Source organism: Schistocerca gregaria, chromosome 2 (assembly GCF_023897955.1).
Source record: "Schistocerca gregaria isolate iqSchGreg1 chromosome 2, iqSchGreg1.2, whole genome shotgun sequence".
Lineage (NCBI taxonomy): Eukaryota > Metazoa > Arthropoda > Insecta > Orthoptera > Acrididae > Schistocerca > Schistocerca gregaria.
The window spans coordinates 584,059,738-584,077,625 of record NC_064921.1 but is presented as its reverse complement, the minus strand read 5'-3'; the positions used below and the strand labels follow the sequence as shown (position 1 = coordinate 584,077,625).

The following is a 17,888-nucleotide window of genomic DNA, read 5'->3' as shown; positions in this document are numbered from 1 at the left end:
TTCCACTGCAGCGAAAATTCCCCAATGTAGTCTTTTATTGTTACCCTTTCATAATCTATCATAAGACAGATTACATCAAAGGAAGACTTGTCTGCTACCAACTTCAGTGCATTTATAACTTATCATAAGACATATTACATCAAAGGAGGAATTGTCTGCTACCAATTTCAGTACCACAGAAAGTGTTTTATGTCATTTGCATTACCCCAGCCAGTAAAAGTTACATAAAGGACTCTCCTCAATTTTTTCAGTATGTCACAGCTGTAAGCACTAGGCTTACAACCGATCAGTTTGTTACCACAACCAGATATTGTGTTTCCACATTTGTTGGCTTTGCCAGCTCACAACCAAAGTGTCACCTTCCAACCTAACCTAGGCCTCAGGCTGTGCTGCAGATCAGTCAGTCACCACAAGCAAGGTTTCAGAGTGTGTGTGTGTGTGTGTGTGTGTGTGTGTGTGTGTGTGTGTGTGTGGGTGGGTGGGTGGGTGGGTGGGTGGGGGAGTCAATACCACATTTTAAACCCCTCCCCAACCACCCACGCCCCCCAGCCTCCATCTGGTCTACTTGCTTTTATTGTTTCTGTAACTTTCTTTCTCACACTTACCATTTACTGCCATCATTTCTCATGTAAATTTTCTATTCTGTTATACTTATTTTCTTTTTCACTTCCTTTCCAATGGTATAGTACAAGCTATTTACTCCCTATTATTTGCTTCATTCAATTTTGGCTTCTGCTACCAGTTTGGTTTCATCTAAGTACCTCTGATTTATTGACTGGCCTTCTCTACTACTTATAATTTCAAGTTTTCAAAACTCTTCTGTTACCAGCATTGCATTGTTGATTGCTACTTCATAGTGCTTTCCTGTGTACTTCCTAACCCAGAGTTGAGGGAACCGTAAGTAATCATTGATTAGCGTTTTTTTTTCCCCAATACAGGAACCCAAATACCAGCAGTGTTGTGACTTGGTTGTTCATGTCTGTCTCTGTCGTTGCTCAGAATGGTTTAAAAATCCAGCATTTTAGTATAGTGAGGAATTCAATTTTGTAAAAGAGCCCTGTTTAAGAATGTTAAAAATCAGTCGTTGCTGCCAGGAATGTAATTGTTGGCCTTTTATTTGCAAACTGAAATCTCTGTCTGATACATCTTGCCACAAGCTTACAGTTATTATGGTATGAGATTTTTAACTGTTCTGGGTCCTATTGATTTACTCAAAATGTGACTAAAAGTCACTAGCATTTCTTGGTGTTGTTTAGTATATTCAACTAAGTGAAGTAATCTTCGAAGATTCTGTGGATAAGAAGCTCACATTGTACCAATGTGATCAGAAAAATGTCTTCCTGTCACTGTTGTATTCTTTGTTTCTAAGAATAGTAGCCCTACCTTCATTTTTTGTGCAACAATCAGCTTTCCTTTATCCGTCATTATTATAAGCTCATGGTTTCACTCGCTGTTCCTATAAACAAACAACATTATGTGGACAATTTGAAAGGTAACATGCCAGTGTTAAAGATTCCAGAACATAATTTCTTTTGACGATACTTTGTGCACCACCCTGTAATTTCTCACCTAATTTATGGCATGCATTCCTTTTATATTCCATTTCTACACTGTGGTTTGCTTGTCGTATGACAGTTGGCTATCTGCCACACACATATATCTATCTGTCCCAGTCTTACAGAGAAATTTTCTAAGGCTATGCATTAAAACTATAAAGTTCATTGTGTCCACTGTGTGGTGAAGTAACTGTGCTACTGATGGTTAGATGGTTTTACCCTCATTTATATTGTGTGTGTCATGTGCCAGGTGTTCTGATGGGATGTAATTCAAATCTTTTGATGATCAAGATCAACTTAGGCACTATGCAATGATGCAAATCTTAGAGAAAGACAAAAGTGTTCTTGACAACTTGCCCATTAATTGTAATTCTTTGTTCAAATAATTTATTCCCATAAATAGCAAAACATGTTGTTCACCTTGATTTATGATATCTTACTTAGATGCTGGACAGATATAGGATTGGAAGTATATACTTGTCATAAATGTATATGCAGAACTTATTAGATTGTGCAGCATTGTATACAGTCTTTTAATTAGAAATAACGTCCCATTAATTTTTACACATTTAGCTGGTATCATTTGACACAGCGTCTCACTGTGCTGAGTATTCTCAGACACAAATGCAATGTGCTTTCAATGAGTTAATATTACTAGCAGCATTGTTCCCTTTCACAATGTGGTCCATCATAAAATTCTCCTCATTTCACATCAACGAGTGGAAGTATTCCAACTTATTCATTTATTTATGTAGGTACTTTCAAGCTCAATGGACCATTTACATGATAAATCATAATGATGTGGCATGATTCATTTTACATTCACATCGGAAATAAATATGCCTATGTGTTGAAAATTTATAGGTTTTTTATTTATTTGTTAAAAATGTTCAGAGGTAAGTAATTCTTACCCTCCACATTTTACACATTAAAATAATAGTTACTCTTCTACAGAATAAAAGGAGTTGTCAAGGAGAAACATTTTTCAGTTTATTTTCAAATTTTACTTTACTGTCTTTCAGACATTGGATAAGTGGTTAAAAACTTCAGTTGAACCATAGTGCACTTCTTTTTGCACTAAATACAACCTTAATGCAGAGTAATGAATGTCATTTTTCTTTCTGGTATTGTAAGTCTGTATTATTCCTATCAAACTGCACTGTATTATATATGGCAAATTTCATGAGGGAATAAATATATTGTGAAGCTGTAGTCAAAACGCCCAACTCTTTAATCATATGTGTACAAGATAATTGTGGGCATGCACCACATATTATTCTTACAGCATGTTTTTGAAGAGCAAAGACTTTCTTTCTTAAGGATGAGTGACCCTGAACATTATTCCATGTGACATTATTGGATGAAAATAAGCAAAATGTGTAAATTTACTGATTTGTTTCTCCCCGAGATTTGCTATGATTCCAAGTGCAAATGTGGCTGAACTAAATGTACATTCTCCAGTTTAAACCTAAGAAGTTTGAAATGTCCTCCCTATTTATTATTTCTTCAATATGTGTTAAACTTATTATTTGTGTACTACCCCAAACTAAATATGGTGAGTCTTTTGAAAGTCGAGGATGAGGCTATTTTTAGAAAACCACTCAATTATCCTTCGAAGAACATTGTGTACCATTTCTTCTCTTTAACTATGTACACTTGGGTTGATTACGATTTTAGTGTCATCTGCAAAAAGAGATTATTCTGCTTATTGTATATTAGACAGAAGATTGTTTAAATGTATGCGGAACAATAGTGAACCCAAGATAGAGCCGAGGGAACCCCATATGTTATTTCTTTCGCATCAGAATAATGTCTCTGGACTACATTTGTTGAATTACTAAGTATAACTTTCTGCATTCTTTTGGCTAGATATGGTGTCATCCATTGATTTGCTATACCATCAATCCCAGGAAACTTCATTTTATCTAGGAGAATACAGGGATCTCATGGTCAAATGCCTTAGATAGGTTGGTAAACCACTGCACTTTTATTATTTGATACTTTCAAAATTTTTACCTTCAGTACTGTACCATTTCAGAATAATGTTTACAAGGTTGGTTGTACTGAATCCTGCAACCTAATCTGTTGAACAAAAGACCCAGCATTTCACGTCTGATCCAAAACCATTCTACATTCAAGAGGATACTGTAGTTTTTGCTGCTGTTACATTATATTAACACTTGTTCCGTAGATTGTGAATACGACATTCAGTAATGATGTTTGATGTGTCAGCTTAACATAAATTTTCTTTGTGCATAAAATTCTTCTTCCTATTTCATATCTAAAAAAAATCTTATCTTTTGCAATTGCTATTTCCCATTCTTTTAATTTGTTTTTAAATGCTGGTTGGCTGTCTGTTAGACTTTCAATGCTCTTTGGTAGATGACCAAGGATTTTTGTGGTAGCATAATTCATCCCTTTCTGTGCTAAAGTCAGATTTAACCCAGAATAGTGACGATCATCCTTTCTTCTAGTGTTGTAGCTACACACTTTGCTATTACTTTTGAATTTAGATGGTTTATTAATAACAAATAAGTGAATATGTGTATTGTGAAGGTACTGTGAATATCCAAAGTTATTTAAATAATTGTCTGAAAGGTGATCTTGGGTGGCCTCCAGCTATTATTCTGATTACATGCTGTTGTGCAATAAATACTTTTTCCCTTAATGATGAATTAGTAGGCTAAGTTCCTGGTATGTTTATCACCAAAATTTGCAGCAACCCTAATATCATATGCAGCGAAGCCTAAATGTTTCAGCAGATTGTCAATGTGTTTCTTACAGTTCAATTTCTCGTTGATATGCACACCCAGGAATTTTTGAATATTCTGCCTTAGGAACTGACTTCTGTTCAAAGTCTATATTTATCAATGATTTTATGCCATTTACTGTACAGAACTGTATATAGTGTGTTTTTTTTCAAAATTTAGTGTCCATTTGCAGTGAACCACTTAATAATTTTTTGAAAGACATTATTTACAATTCTTGTTTGTTGGGTTGATTACTAATATCATCAGCAAAAAGAACTAGCTCTGCATCTTCATGAATACAGACTGGCAAATCATTAAAATATACACTCCTGGAAATGGAAAAAAGAACACATTGACACCAGTGTGTCAGACCCACCATACCTGCTCCGGACACTGCGAGAGGGCTGTACAAGCAATGATCACACGCACGGCACAGCGGACACACCAGGAACCGCGGTGTTGGCTGTCGAATGGCGCTAGCTGCGCAGCATTTGTGCACCGCCACCGTCAGTGTCAGCCAGTTTGCCATGGCATACGGAGCTCCATCGCAGTCTTTAACACTGGTAGCATGCCGCGACAGCGTGGACGTGAACCGTATGTGCAGTTGACGGACTTTGAGCGAGGGCGTATAGTGGGCATGCGGGAGGCCGGGTGGACGTACCACCGAATTGCTCAACACGTGGGGCGTGAGGTCTCCACAGTACATCGATGTTGTCGCCAGTGGTCGGCGGAAGGTGCACGTGCCCGTCGACCTGGGACCAGACCGCAGCGACGCACGGATGGACGCCAAGACCGTAGGATCCTACGCAGTGCCGTAGGGGACCGCATCGCCACTTCCCAGCAAATTAGGGACACTGTTGCTCCTAGGGTATCGGCGAGGACCATTCGCAACAGTCTCCATGAAGCTGGGCTACGGTCCCGCACACCGTTAGGCCGTCTTCCGCTCACACCCCAACATCGTGCAGCCCGCCTCCAGTGGTGTCGCGACAGGCATGAATGGAGGGACGAATGGAGACGTGTCGTCTTCAACTATGAGAGTCGCTTCTGCCTTGGTGCCAATGATGGTCGTATGCGTGTTTGGCGCCGTGAAGGTGAGCGCCACAATCAGGACTGCATACGACCGAGGCACACAGGGCCAACACCCGGCATCATGGTGTGGGGAGCGATCTCTTACACTTTCTGTATACCTCTGGTGATCGTCGAGGGGCCACTGAATAGTGCACGGTACATCCAAACCGTCATCGAACCCATCGTTCTACCATTCCTAGACTGGCAAGGGAACTTGCTGTTCCAACAGGACAATGCACGTCCGCATGTATCCCGTGCCACCCAATGTGCTCTAGAAGGTGTAAGTCAACTACCCTGGCCAGCAAGATCTCCGGATCTGTCCCCCATTGAGCATGTTTGGGACTGGATGAAGCGTCATCTCACGCGGTCCGCACGTCCAGCACGAACGCTGGTCCAACTGAGGCGCCAGGTGGAAATGGCATGGCAAGCCGTTCCACAGGACTACATCCAGCATCTCTACGATCGTCTCCATGGGAGAATAGCAGCCTGCATTGCTGCGAAAGGTGGATATACACTGTACTAGTGCCGACATTGTGCATGCTCTGTTGCCTGTGTCTATGTGCCTGTGGTTCTGTCAGTGTGATCGTGTGATGTATCTGACCCCAGGAATGTGTCAATAAAGTTTCCCCTTCCTGGGACAATGAATTCACGGTGTTCTTATTTCAATTTCCAGGAGTGTATTAAGAACAGTAAAGGACCCAAGACTGAACCCTATAGGACTCCATTCTTGATAGTTCCCCAGTTAGTGGACTCTGCTGATTTTTACGGACTGTGTGTACTGTTAATTTCAACCTTCTGCATTCTTCCAATTAAATATGAATTAAATCATTTGTTCACTGTCCCACTCGTGGCACAATTCTTATCCTTATCTAGAAGAATTTCATGATTCACAGAGTCAGAAGCCTTTGAGAGATTACAAAAAATCCCAATTGATGCTGTTCAATTATTCAGAGTATTTAATATTTGAGAAGTGAAAGTATATATATGGCATTTTCTGTTGAAAAGCCTTTCTGAAAACCAAATTGATATTTTGTTAATACTTCATCTTTACAAATATGTGAAACTATTCTTGAATACATTACTTTTTCAAGAATTTTGGATAAACCTGTCAGAATTGAGGTTTGGTGGTAGTTGTTAGCATCAGACATATCCCCTTTTTTATGCAGTAGCCTATTTCAGTCTGTCCGGAAAAGTGCCCTGTTTCAGTGAGCTACTAAGCATGTGGCTGAGAATCTATTTATCTATTGGGAACAAGCTTTTAATATTCTGTTGGAAATGCCATCAATTCCATGCAAGCTTTTACTGTTGAGTGAATTTAATATTTTCCTAATTTCAGGAGGAGAGATGGAGTGAATTTCAATTTTATCAAATTGCATAAGTATTGCCTCTTCCATGTACAGCCTTGTATTTTCTAATGAACAGCTGGATCCTATTTTCTCGACAACACAAAAAAAAATTATTAAAAATATTTCTACTTCTGACTTTTTGTTTCACACTTTTCAGTCAGTTTGATATAAGTAGTCCTCATGTGCTCTTGGTTGTCCGGTTTTCCTTTTAATAATATTCCAAATTGTTTTAATTTCATTATCAGTGGTGCTAATTTCAGACCTAATGCATGTACTTCTGGTTGACTGTTTCTGGATCATTACTCCTCCTAGCTATAAGATACATTTCCCTTTTCTGTTTTCAAAGTATTTTTATCCCTTTAGTAAGCCATGGCTTTTTAGATGATTTCTTACAATTATTTTTTGCTGTGCTCTTTGGGAAACTGTTTTCAAATCTACTCATAAAGGTATCATGAAATAGGTTAAATTTTAAATTAACATCAGGTTCCCTGTACACCTCAACCCAGTCTAAAGATTGCAACCTTTCCCTGAAATTTGCAGTTGTTCAATCATTAATTGAATGCACTTTTTTGGAGGGCTGTAAAATCTACATTGACATCCCTGTGCCTGACAGATAGCACCACAAAGTATCCAAGTTATTAGAAGTAACTAAGAATTTTCCTACGGGGACCTATAACCAGCTACAATTACAAAAGTTCCATTATTTAGTTTAAGCTCACAACCATGTGCTTCTATTCGTTGCTCTACACAAAAATTTTTAGTTTATAAATTTTTCGCACTATGGTAAGTTTAACATATACTGCAACTCCTCCTCTCTCCATAGGCTTTACTTGCATTTGATGAAAGCTTATATTCACCAAAATTTGCCTTTTCATACCTGTGGCTGTGCAATGTTCCACCTCCAGTTTCTAAATCTTCTAAACAAACAAGAAGCTCATCTACTTTTTTATTTTTTAATCCCATGATATTCTGATGCAGTATCCTAACATTATTGTTCTGTGTACTTATATAAGAATCTTGTGATACTTTAACATCTCTAGTACTTGCTTGCCTGAGCTTCTCATTAAGCTCAATTTTGTTCAGTGTTGAATCCTTGGACACTGATCTTAGCCTGAAAAAGAGATACTCCCACGAGCTTCAGTGCTACCCACCCCAGTCCCCTTAAAGATTTTGCTATCATCCTGACCAGTTTACCCTTCCCTTTCCTGTTGAGATGCAGGCCAAGCCTTGTGAAGTCCCAACTACCAATAGCACCAACAGGAACCAAACAGATGCCTGTCCAAGTAGCCACCCAAAGCAGTTCCATATTGACCCTCCTGACAGAGCTGTTCAGTTGGGCTCGAGCATACCACATGACAGCAGGATGTCAATTTTCAATGATGTAGCTTCTGTAAGTGACAGTGTTGTGACTGATAATTCACAAGTTGCATATACTTTCAACAATCACTTCTTAAATGTAGTAGCAAAAGGATTAAAGGTTTAAGTTTGAAGAAGCAAGAAAATATATTAAAAATGTCGTTTGACAATACTTTAAGTAAGTGGAAGTAGTCTCAATATTCTTTGCTGAAATTAATAGAACTACAAAAATTCTGGAAAACAAAAGCTCATGTGGTGTTGATGGAATTTCAAACAGAATTCTGAAAAGCTGTTCCAACTTAAGATGTATTGTCCTTCGTGATACATGCAATGTATTACTGATGCACAGGATTTTTACATGTAGTTTAAAATATTCAGTTTGTAGCCTACCCATTACCTGTACAATATGCCCCCGATAGCTGCAACTCTTGTCAAATATGGCTGAATAGTTGGTGGTGGTGCTTATATACTACTAATAATGTAGTCCACACTGAAAATTTGCAGTAAACACTTTACTTGCACTTACATGTTGAATAAACTTCTGCTTATGGCCATATTGAGTCTCATCTATTATAATTACAGTACAAATAAATGGAAAGCCATAAGCTATAGTTGAGTGATATCCAATAATATGTAACATTTAGTAACTTGACACTATCATAGTTAAACACTGAAGTCCATGTATGGCAAACATACATAATTAAGTCACTGAATAAAGTTCTTAAATCACTGTCCATGAAATATAATATTTATATCAATACAAAAACTTCATGCACAGCAAATAACTATTGGAAGTGCAACTGTTTGTAATCTGATCCTATTGTCACAGTAGACGATGGTCATTATTGAAGTTTGACACTGCAATGAAAATAATTACCAAGTTCACAGTCACGAAATCATGGCGGGGAAATCCCAAACACAAAATTTAAATAAAACACTGTACATTTTCCACCTGATAATCTGTACTAAATCATCTGCAATACATTTCCCCGCATTGGGGGGGGGGGCATAGGCTTTTCTACTTTCAAACTCACCACAGACTTAAAATGGCTTCCAACATGCCTTAATAATTAAAACTGAAGTTAACTATTATTGTTTACTGGATTTTTACAAATTAATTAAAGATTTACTTTTCTGAGTAACTGAATAGTAGATGATGTTCCTTTTTGACAAGGACTTTCAGATATAGAATAATTCCTGTGAGTTTATGCTGGTTAGTTTGCCTAGTTACAGGTTTCTATTTCAGTAACAATGTTAATTACTCCAGAATTAAACGAGTGCAAGTGTTGCTAACATATTTCTGTTGCTGACGATATCAATGCCTTATTTATTTCTATATCTACTTTATCAGGAAGCCACTATTCAGGTATATGTTTACATATGAACAACGATAATGAAATCTGAAATTAAAGATTCTTTTTTGTAATTAATATGCAAAGGAAAGCAATAGGTGATAAAATTAAGTTGGATAAGGCCTGATGCATTATTTGAGATTTGTAGGTGTTGTGCACATATGATGTAAATGACAGTATAGAAGAAATCTCAGGATTTTCAAGAAAAAAAAGTAAAAATAATTTGGGGAGGAAGAAAAACTTAGCAGCTGGAAAGAATCTATCAGCTTTAGGGCAAATTGTATCACCAGTTGGTATTTTTTGTGATCTTTTGTAGGAGTTTAATTGTGTAGATCATGTTGCACTCATAGAAAAACTTGAGTTTTATGGAATTGGTGGCTTTCTGCACAGCTGGTTTGCATCATACTTAACAAACAGAATGCAAAAGGTTGTGTCGATTAATTCAAACAATGTTGGAAGGGTAGAAAATTTAGTGACAGAGGGGAAATGACAAAGGCAGTCCCACGGGGTTTCAATTTTGGGTCTACTGGTATTCCTTTTATACAGGTTGACTCATCCAAAACTTGCACCACAAACATTGTGAAAATGGAAAGTACTACTGATGTGCTGTTTTCACAGAATGGATTGGTAGTCAGGGGCTCACAGTGTTAGCCAATCAACAGATTGTGATAATACTTAGAAAGTGTATTTTTGTGCAAACATACACTTTTTAAATGGAACAATGCCTATTGACATTAACAATATACAAGTAGGGTAAATTAGAATGTCACTGGTGTGTTGTGCAGGATCCTAGTGTGTGTCATTTACAAGATATCTTATTTTGAAAAGTTCCCACACCAACACTTGTGCAATACCTGTGGTATCACAAGCCAAAGAACAACACATGTACATACACTAGATGTGCGGATTCTGACAGTAATGAGACAGTTAACCATCACAGGTTGTGTTCAAAATGACCACCAGCAGTGGCAATACATGCTTCCAGTCTGGCACAGAAAGACTACTGCACATGTGTTAGCATTTCAGTGAAGATGTACAACCAGGCTGCAGCAATACATCATTGAGTGTTGTTGATATGCCATTGTAGACAGCATCTTTCAGCTTTGTCCAAAGAAAAAGGTGCACATTCTGTAAATCCTGGGAAGAAACGAGCCAAGGAACAGGTCCTCTATGTCCAACGCAACAATTTGGAAACAATTCATGAACACATGCTGTAGTACTTTGTGCACTATGGGCTGGAGAACCATCATGTTGGTACCACAGCTTAGTCTGTAGAGTTACATCTTCTAGCATCTGCAGAAGGTGATCTATTGGGAGCTTGATACTTTTCTGCATTCAGTGTTATGTCTGTGGAAAACAGACCTATGAGCTGATGGTTCACTATCCCCCAGCATGCATTTGCACTCCATGGATGCTGATATTCCACCTGACCAGTAGTATGTGTGTTTGAGCAGTTTATCAGTCCATGATTGGTAAATGTGACTTCATCACTAAACAAGGCACATAATACATCTGGAATATCCTGTCGTAAAGTCCATGTACAAAAGTTAACATGATTCTCGTAATTGTTTCCATGCAGCTCTTGGTGGAGCGAGATGTGACAGGCATGGTACCTATGTTGACAGAGAATGCATAGGACACTTGCCTGACTCTTGCCATTTCCTCTTACAATTGTGTAGGAGCTAAGTTGCAGATCAACTGCAACAGCAACAAAAACATTTACTTCCCCCTCTTCTGTCACCACTTGTTTACTTTTGTTGTATTGTCTAGCTCGTACACTACCACTATGAACTAACTGGCTGCAGAAATTGATAAAATAATTGCCAAGTTGGTTGATGTCTATTGGGATATTGTGCTACATACATTGTATCTTGGCCTTTCTACATTGACAAATCTCATCATCCACTCACAAGCTATTGCTCAGACTGTCATACACTACCTGACTGACAAGTCACAATGTATTCATGGAACACACAAGCACACTGTAAATAAACATAACAGCAGCGCACCTAGCAACTACGCAGGTTGAATGGTACAAACAAGTGCTGGTGTGGGAATTTTTCAAAATGCAATATCTCATAAACAGCTCACACTAGAATCCTGCAACAAGCACTGCTGACATTCTAATTTACCCTACACTTTTAATTTTTTATGTCAATAGACATTGTTCCATTCACAAAAGTGTATGTTTGCACAAGAAATAAACTTTCTAAGTATTATTCCAATCTGTTTATTGGCTAAAAGTACAAGCCCCTGAATACCAATTCATTCCGTGAAAACTGCACATCAATAGCACTTTCAATTTCTTTGAGTTTTGGGTGATTCACATTGTGTGTGACTATCAATTAACATTAAACAAGCAGAATTGGTCCCAGAATGAGATTTTCACTTTGCAGTGAGACCAAGTCTCGGTCGGGCACACAGTTTTAATCTGCCAGGAAGTTTCAAGCAGAATTGGTACTTTTTGCAGATGATAGTGATGTATTGTAAATCCCAAGTAGAGTGAAAGCAACAGAAGAGATGGTAAATAATATATGAATTATAAAGTAGTTCACAGAAAATTGACTTTCCCAAAATTTTGAAAAAACACACTAAATTCAGTACTGTACAACAAATAATCATGCCAACAATTCATATAGCACATGAACAGGAGTCAGTAAATAGGATGGAATGCTTGAAATTTTTGGGTGTACATACTGATGAAAACTTGAACTGGAAGAAGCATATTACTAGGCTTCTCAAACAATTAAGTTCAGCTTCTTTTTCTTCATATAATTGCTAATCTTGGAAGCAAACAAATCAAGCTCCTGACATATTTTGCATATATCCACTGAATAATGTCTTATGGAGTAATTTTCTGGGATACCTCAGTACTTGGAAAGAAAGTATTGATTGCACCAAAGCGAGCAGTAAGAATAATATGTGGTGTTTACCCATGGATGTCATGTAGGTACCTCTTTTAGGAGCTAACTATTTTATCTGTGCTATCACAATACATTTATTCGCTAATGAAAGGCATCATAAATAATCTAAACAATGTGAGAAAAACAATTATGTCCCTCTTCAATACTAGAGAGGAAAATAACCTTTATTACCTGTTAGTAAAACTGTCAGAGTCTCAGAAAGGAGTTCAGCATGTAGCAACAAAAATTTTTGATCGTTTGCACACTAATAAAACATGTCTGACACATAACAAAACAAACAAGTTTTAAATCTAACATGAAATCAATTCTCCTGGACAAATGCTCCTATCCCATCGATGGATTTGTTCTTACAAACTGGCAGCCAGCAGAAAAAGAAATAACTTGTTTCTGAGAGTACCTACATTAGAAGGACTAAAAATGTGTTCATTAATATTAACATGAATCATGTATAGATATAGCGTAAACTGACTCATTCCATGTAATTTTGATAAAAGAATTATTCAAATGATATTTTGATAAAAAAAAGTCATTCAAATTATCTATAGAACATGTAACTAACTCCCAGAATATCCCAGCTGCCTTCCATCTGTGATACAGCGAAACATTGCCTCTGTTCCATCTCATCTCTATCCCAGTTTCACCAGTCCTATTTCTTTCTTCTTCTTTTTCCTTTGTTATTTCTTCTGCTAAATTTTTCTTTAATGTTCCTCTATTGTCACCAGACACATTAACTTCCTTCCAAGTCATTATTCCTACTGTACCATTACCATTTCTTTTGTAAGAATGTCATTACTTCCTTTTTACAGGAACAATATACTTATTATTTTCATTAGTATAGCTGCTGTTAAGCTGTGGAAAATCCATGATGGAATAACAGCTGTATGAGTTATGGTAGATTGATACTTATCACATAAAAGAGATACTGAGTGGCGGGCATGCATATTTAAAAGTAGACTGTTGATATTATTTGGCTATTGCACACAGACTGTCATCAGATGAAGGAGTGTATGCACAGTTCTCACATACGTGTCTGCTGTCATCTCCAAGTGCCGTGGCTCCAGTCTACTTTTAAATCTGCCTGTGTGCCGTTGAGTGCCACCTCTATATAGTGATTATAACGAGTCTCATTATTCTCATGTGTACGTAATATGCTAGCACATTACAATGTCAATTATAAAAGGAACTGGGTTCCTAGCTAGATATAAGAGAGAGTCAAAGATGCATTACTGTTTTGCATAAAATAAATGCATAGGCAAAATATTGATGTGGCACACACAAAAATTAAAAGGAATGAAGAAGAAATGCTGAGATTGTCTGGCAGTAGAGACAACTCTCGTATAAACCAAATCAAGAGGTATCTGCCATCTTGTTGACTTGAAATAAGTGTCCAAGGAATAGAAAAGCAACTGCAATCACTCAACAGAGGAAAGTCCACTGGACCTGATGGGATACCAATTCCATTCTACACAGACTACGCGAAAGAACTTGCCCCCCTTCTAACAGCCGTGTACCGCAGGTCTCTAGAGGAACGGAAGGTTCCAAATGATTGGAAAAGAGCACAGGTAGTCCCAGTCTTCAAGAAGGGTCATCGAGCAGATGCGCAAAACTATAGACCTATATCTCTGACGTCGATCTGTTGTAGAATTTTAGAACATGTTTTTTGCTCGAGTATCATGTCGTTTTTGCAAACCCAGAATCTCTCTAGGAATCAACATGGATTCCGGAAACAGTGTTCGTGTGGGACCCAACTCGCTTTATTTGTTCATGAGACCCAGAAAATATTAGATACGGGCTCCCAGGTAGATGCTATTTTCTTGATTTCCGGAAGGCGTTTGATACAGTTTCGCACTGTCGCCTGATAACCAAAATAAGAGCCTACGGAATATCAGACCTGCTGTGTGGCTGGATTGAAGAGTTTTTAGCAAACAGAACACAGCATGTTGTTATCAATGGAGAGATGTCTACAGACGTTAAAGTAACCTCTGGCGTGCCACAGGGGAGTGTTATGGGACCATTGCGTTTCACAATATATATAAATGACCTAGTAGATAATGTCGGAAGTTCCATGCAGCTTTTCGCAGATGATGCTGTAGTATACAGAGAAGTTGCAGCATTAGAAAATTGTAGCGAAACGCAGGAAGATCTGCAGCGGATAGGCACTTGGTGCAGGGAGTGGCAACTGACCCTTAACATAGACAAATGTAATGTATTGCGAATACATAGAAAGGAGGATCCTTTATTGTATGATTATATGATAGCGGAACAAACACTGGTAGCAGTTACTTCTGTAAAATATCTGGGAGTATACGTGCGGAATGATTTGAAGTGGAATGATCATATAAAATTAATTGTTGGTAAGGCGGGTACCAAGTTGAGATTCATTGGGAGAGTCCTTAGAAAATGTAGTCCATCAACAAAGGAGGTGGCTTACAAAACACTCGTTCGACCTATACTTGAGTATTGCTCATCACTGTGGGATGCATACCAGATCGGGTTGACGGAGGAGATAGGGAAGATCCAAAGAAGAGCGGCACATTGTAACGATATGTTTACGTAATGTGTATACATAAACATACGTTATAAACGTCCCCGTTCATAGCCGCTAATTATAACAATATGTTTCTTTTGTGCTGCAACATATAGCTATAATCAGCGGTGGAAATATATTTGCGAACGCCGACCGTGTGCTGCTGCCTCTTGTTGGATCGTCTGATCAGTCGGAAGTTGCATTGCAGAGGAGAGTAAATGCCTATTCAAAATATAATTACATTTGGATAGCTCAACATGAATTTTCTAAGGGACCGTAGTTTATCATGCATTTACCAGTAGAATGTGGCGCGGAGAAAATATTTCACCGCATACAACTTCCGTTCGATTTCGATGAAAGAATTCGTGACTGTGAACTCTCTATTTGGCAGAAACATAAAGAAAATTAAATAACTCCATGAAGGATTGAGACATACATTCTATATTAAATAAATAGTCCATACACCAATTCCATTTAAATCTGAATTTATGGCGATTAATAGATGAACTTACACTACAATGAAAGATTTAACATGGATGCCGCTTTGACTGGCACTTCTCTTCTGGTAATGACAATAATTCCTTTGGTGTTTTCACATATACGTTGCACAATAAATTTACTGCTATGCAGTATTGCACTTTTACTTTACACTAAAATAATATTATTTTTAACGATAATAATAATACGGCGCCAAGACTTGTGTATCCGACAAGTTACAATAGACAAGAGAAGAATGAGTAACTGTTCATCGAGAATATATCATACATAAAAAAAAGAAATGTGTAAAAGTGTTCTTCTTCTGTCCATTTTTTGCGCCGCGGTTTTCAAAGTCAATAACTCGCTGCATCTCTGACGGTGCTTCGACAATAAACAAGTTACTTCACAGGTCGTTCACCTTTTACATTCTCGCAACATTATTTGCTAACTATAGCTGTTGCTGAGCGACTGCTCGATTAGTGAATGATTTAAAATAATAAGGCAATCACATAATGTTACAACGTTTCGTCACAGGGTTATTTGGTAACCGTGATAGTGTTACGGAGATGTTTAGTAAACTCAAGTGGCAGACTCTGCAAGAGAGGCGCTCTGCATCGCGGTGTAGCTTGCCCGCCAGGTTTTGAGAGGGTGCGTTTCTGGATGACGTATCGAATATATTGCTTCCCCCTAGTTATACCTCCCGAGGAGATCACGAATGTAAAATTAGAGAGATTCGAGCGCGCACTGAGGCTTTCAGACAGTCGTTCTTCCCGCGAACCATATGCGACTGGAACAGAAAAGGGAGGTAATGACAGTGGCACGTAAAGTGCCCTCTGCCACACACCATTGGGTGGCTTGCGAAGTATAAATGTAGATGTAGATGTAGAACCTTGAAAATAATGAATGTAACTTTTCTGCTTGAAAGTAGCCTTTTTCTTTATTGGTTTGCTATTATTTGTTAATGTTTTTGTTTATATTTGTATGTTTTACTAATTTTTATGACTAATTTGATATTAAGTGGCTATTAGAATACAGTAAAAGTATTCCAGGCAAGATCCTTTTACGTTTAGTTAACATGTGTAATTAACAGTCAGTGCAGTATCTCATCCAGGTCATAGTTAAGCTGCAGTAGTTTCCAGTTTCTTAGCTGAACTTTTTAAACAGGTCTATAAGCACACTGAAATATAATCATAAATCCTTTGTAACATGTTGTCCGTGCAGAAAGAGTTGCAAGGAGAATATGACAGTAATTTAATAAGTCTTATGCGGTTAATAAATTAAGCATGACACTCACCTGGTGTGTAAAACGACTGTCTTTCAATTGAAATACACCATAGGTAGATTTGTAATTAACATTGTACTCAATTTCTTTTATTTGTTTTTTTCCTTAATGCCAATTTTTGTGTCATTGTTAATATCTAGAATATCATTTACAACTTCACTTATGTGTGTCTTCTTTCTTTTCTAGACTATCACGTGCCTTGAATGCCACAAGAAGACAATAATTTCTGCCAAGAAGCCATTCACCAATTTGTACAAAGCTAAAGAATCAGAATCAGCCCCTGAATATAATGAAACACAGACACCAAGCAAGAAGAAAAAGAAAAAGAAACGTGATCCATTTGCTGGGCTAAAACCCTCTGTTTGCACCCCTCTTTCCACCAAAATTAAGAACAGTCCAGTAGGAATTTCTACTCCTGCACGGAAAATAAATTCGAAAAGTACAACTACTGGAAGTGTTTCTGTGAGACAAAAGAGTACTCCTCTTAGTACCAAGACTGGTTACAAGAGTAGAATAAAGAACACAAATACTCTGCAAAAACTTCTAGCAAATAGCTCTAAAAAGCAAAAAGTGTCTTCACTGAAAGTGTTCTTGGACTCTGTGACATGACTGGCTATTTTTCCTCTGTGTATAAAAAATAAATATTGAGAGTATCAGGTATATTCTTTACATATTCCATTATTGCTGGGTATTGAAAATCCTTCACAAATTTCTGAAATATTGTAAATACTGCTAAAGAAAATTCTAGTTCCATTGCAGAAGATAAGCTTGAATGGCTCAGTATACACAATGACAGCTAAGATTAGTATTATGTCTTCACTTTATGAAGTGTTATAGTGCGTAGGCTAATAGGAGTCACTGCATCAATAAAAGTCAAAAGGCTGTAAATGACTATGGAATGATATTCTCTAATTTCCAGTTGCTACCAAGCTTACCTTTCAAAAGTGTGTGCTGGCCCAGTAATATTGTTGTAAACATAGTTTCCAGATTAACTCTGCTGTGCCAGGTTGTGACATGTGAAGCTGTTTGTTATGTATTTATATGAAAATGAGTGATGGATGTGATGCTACTACATTGAGGCTGACAATCTCAACTATTTCCATGCCTGTCCATGGAAAGAGAGCTGTGATTCAGAACCAGCCTCACAAAATGATGCTAAATGTCATCAAATGCCATGGTGTTAAAAATAATAGAGTGAACTGCTACATCTGCTTGCTCAATCTATAAAGCCTACATAGGAAAAATCCTGG

The 17,888-nt window shown here is 37.7% G+C and overlaps 1 protein-coding gene across 1 annotated transcript in view; it reads left to right on the top strand.

The window, feature by feature from the left end:
- Window positions 1-17,298, top strand: part of LOC126333815 (uncharacterized) — a 30,918-nt gene extending 13,620 nt beyond the window's left edge. Inside the window, exon 3 of the mRNA XM_049996771.1 lies at window positions 16,825-17,298. Within this exon, the coding sequence (XP_049852728.1) occupies window positions 16,825-17,247 (423 nt within the window). The 3' untranslated portion in view covers window positions 17,248-17,298. The remainder of the gene's footprint in view (window positions 1-16,824) is intronic.
- The last annotated feature ends 590 nt before the right edge of the window (window positions 17,299-17,888 follow it).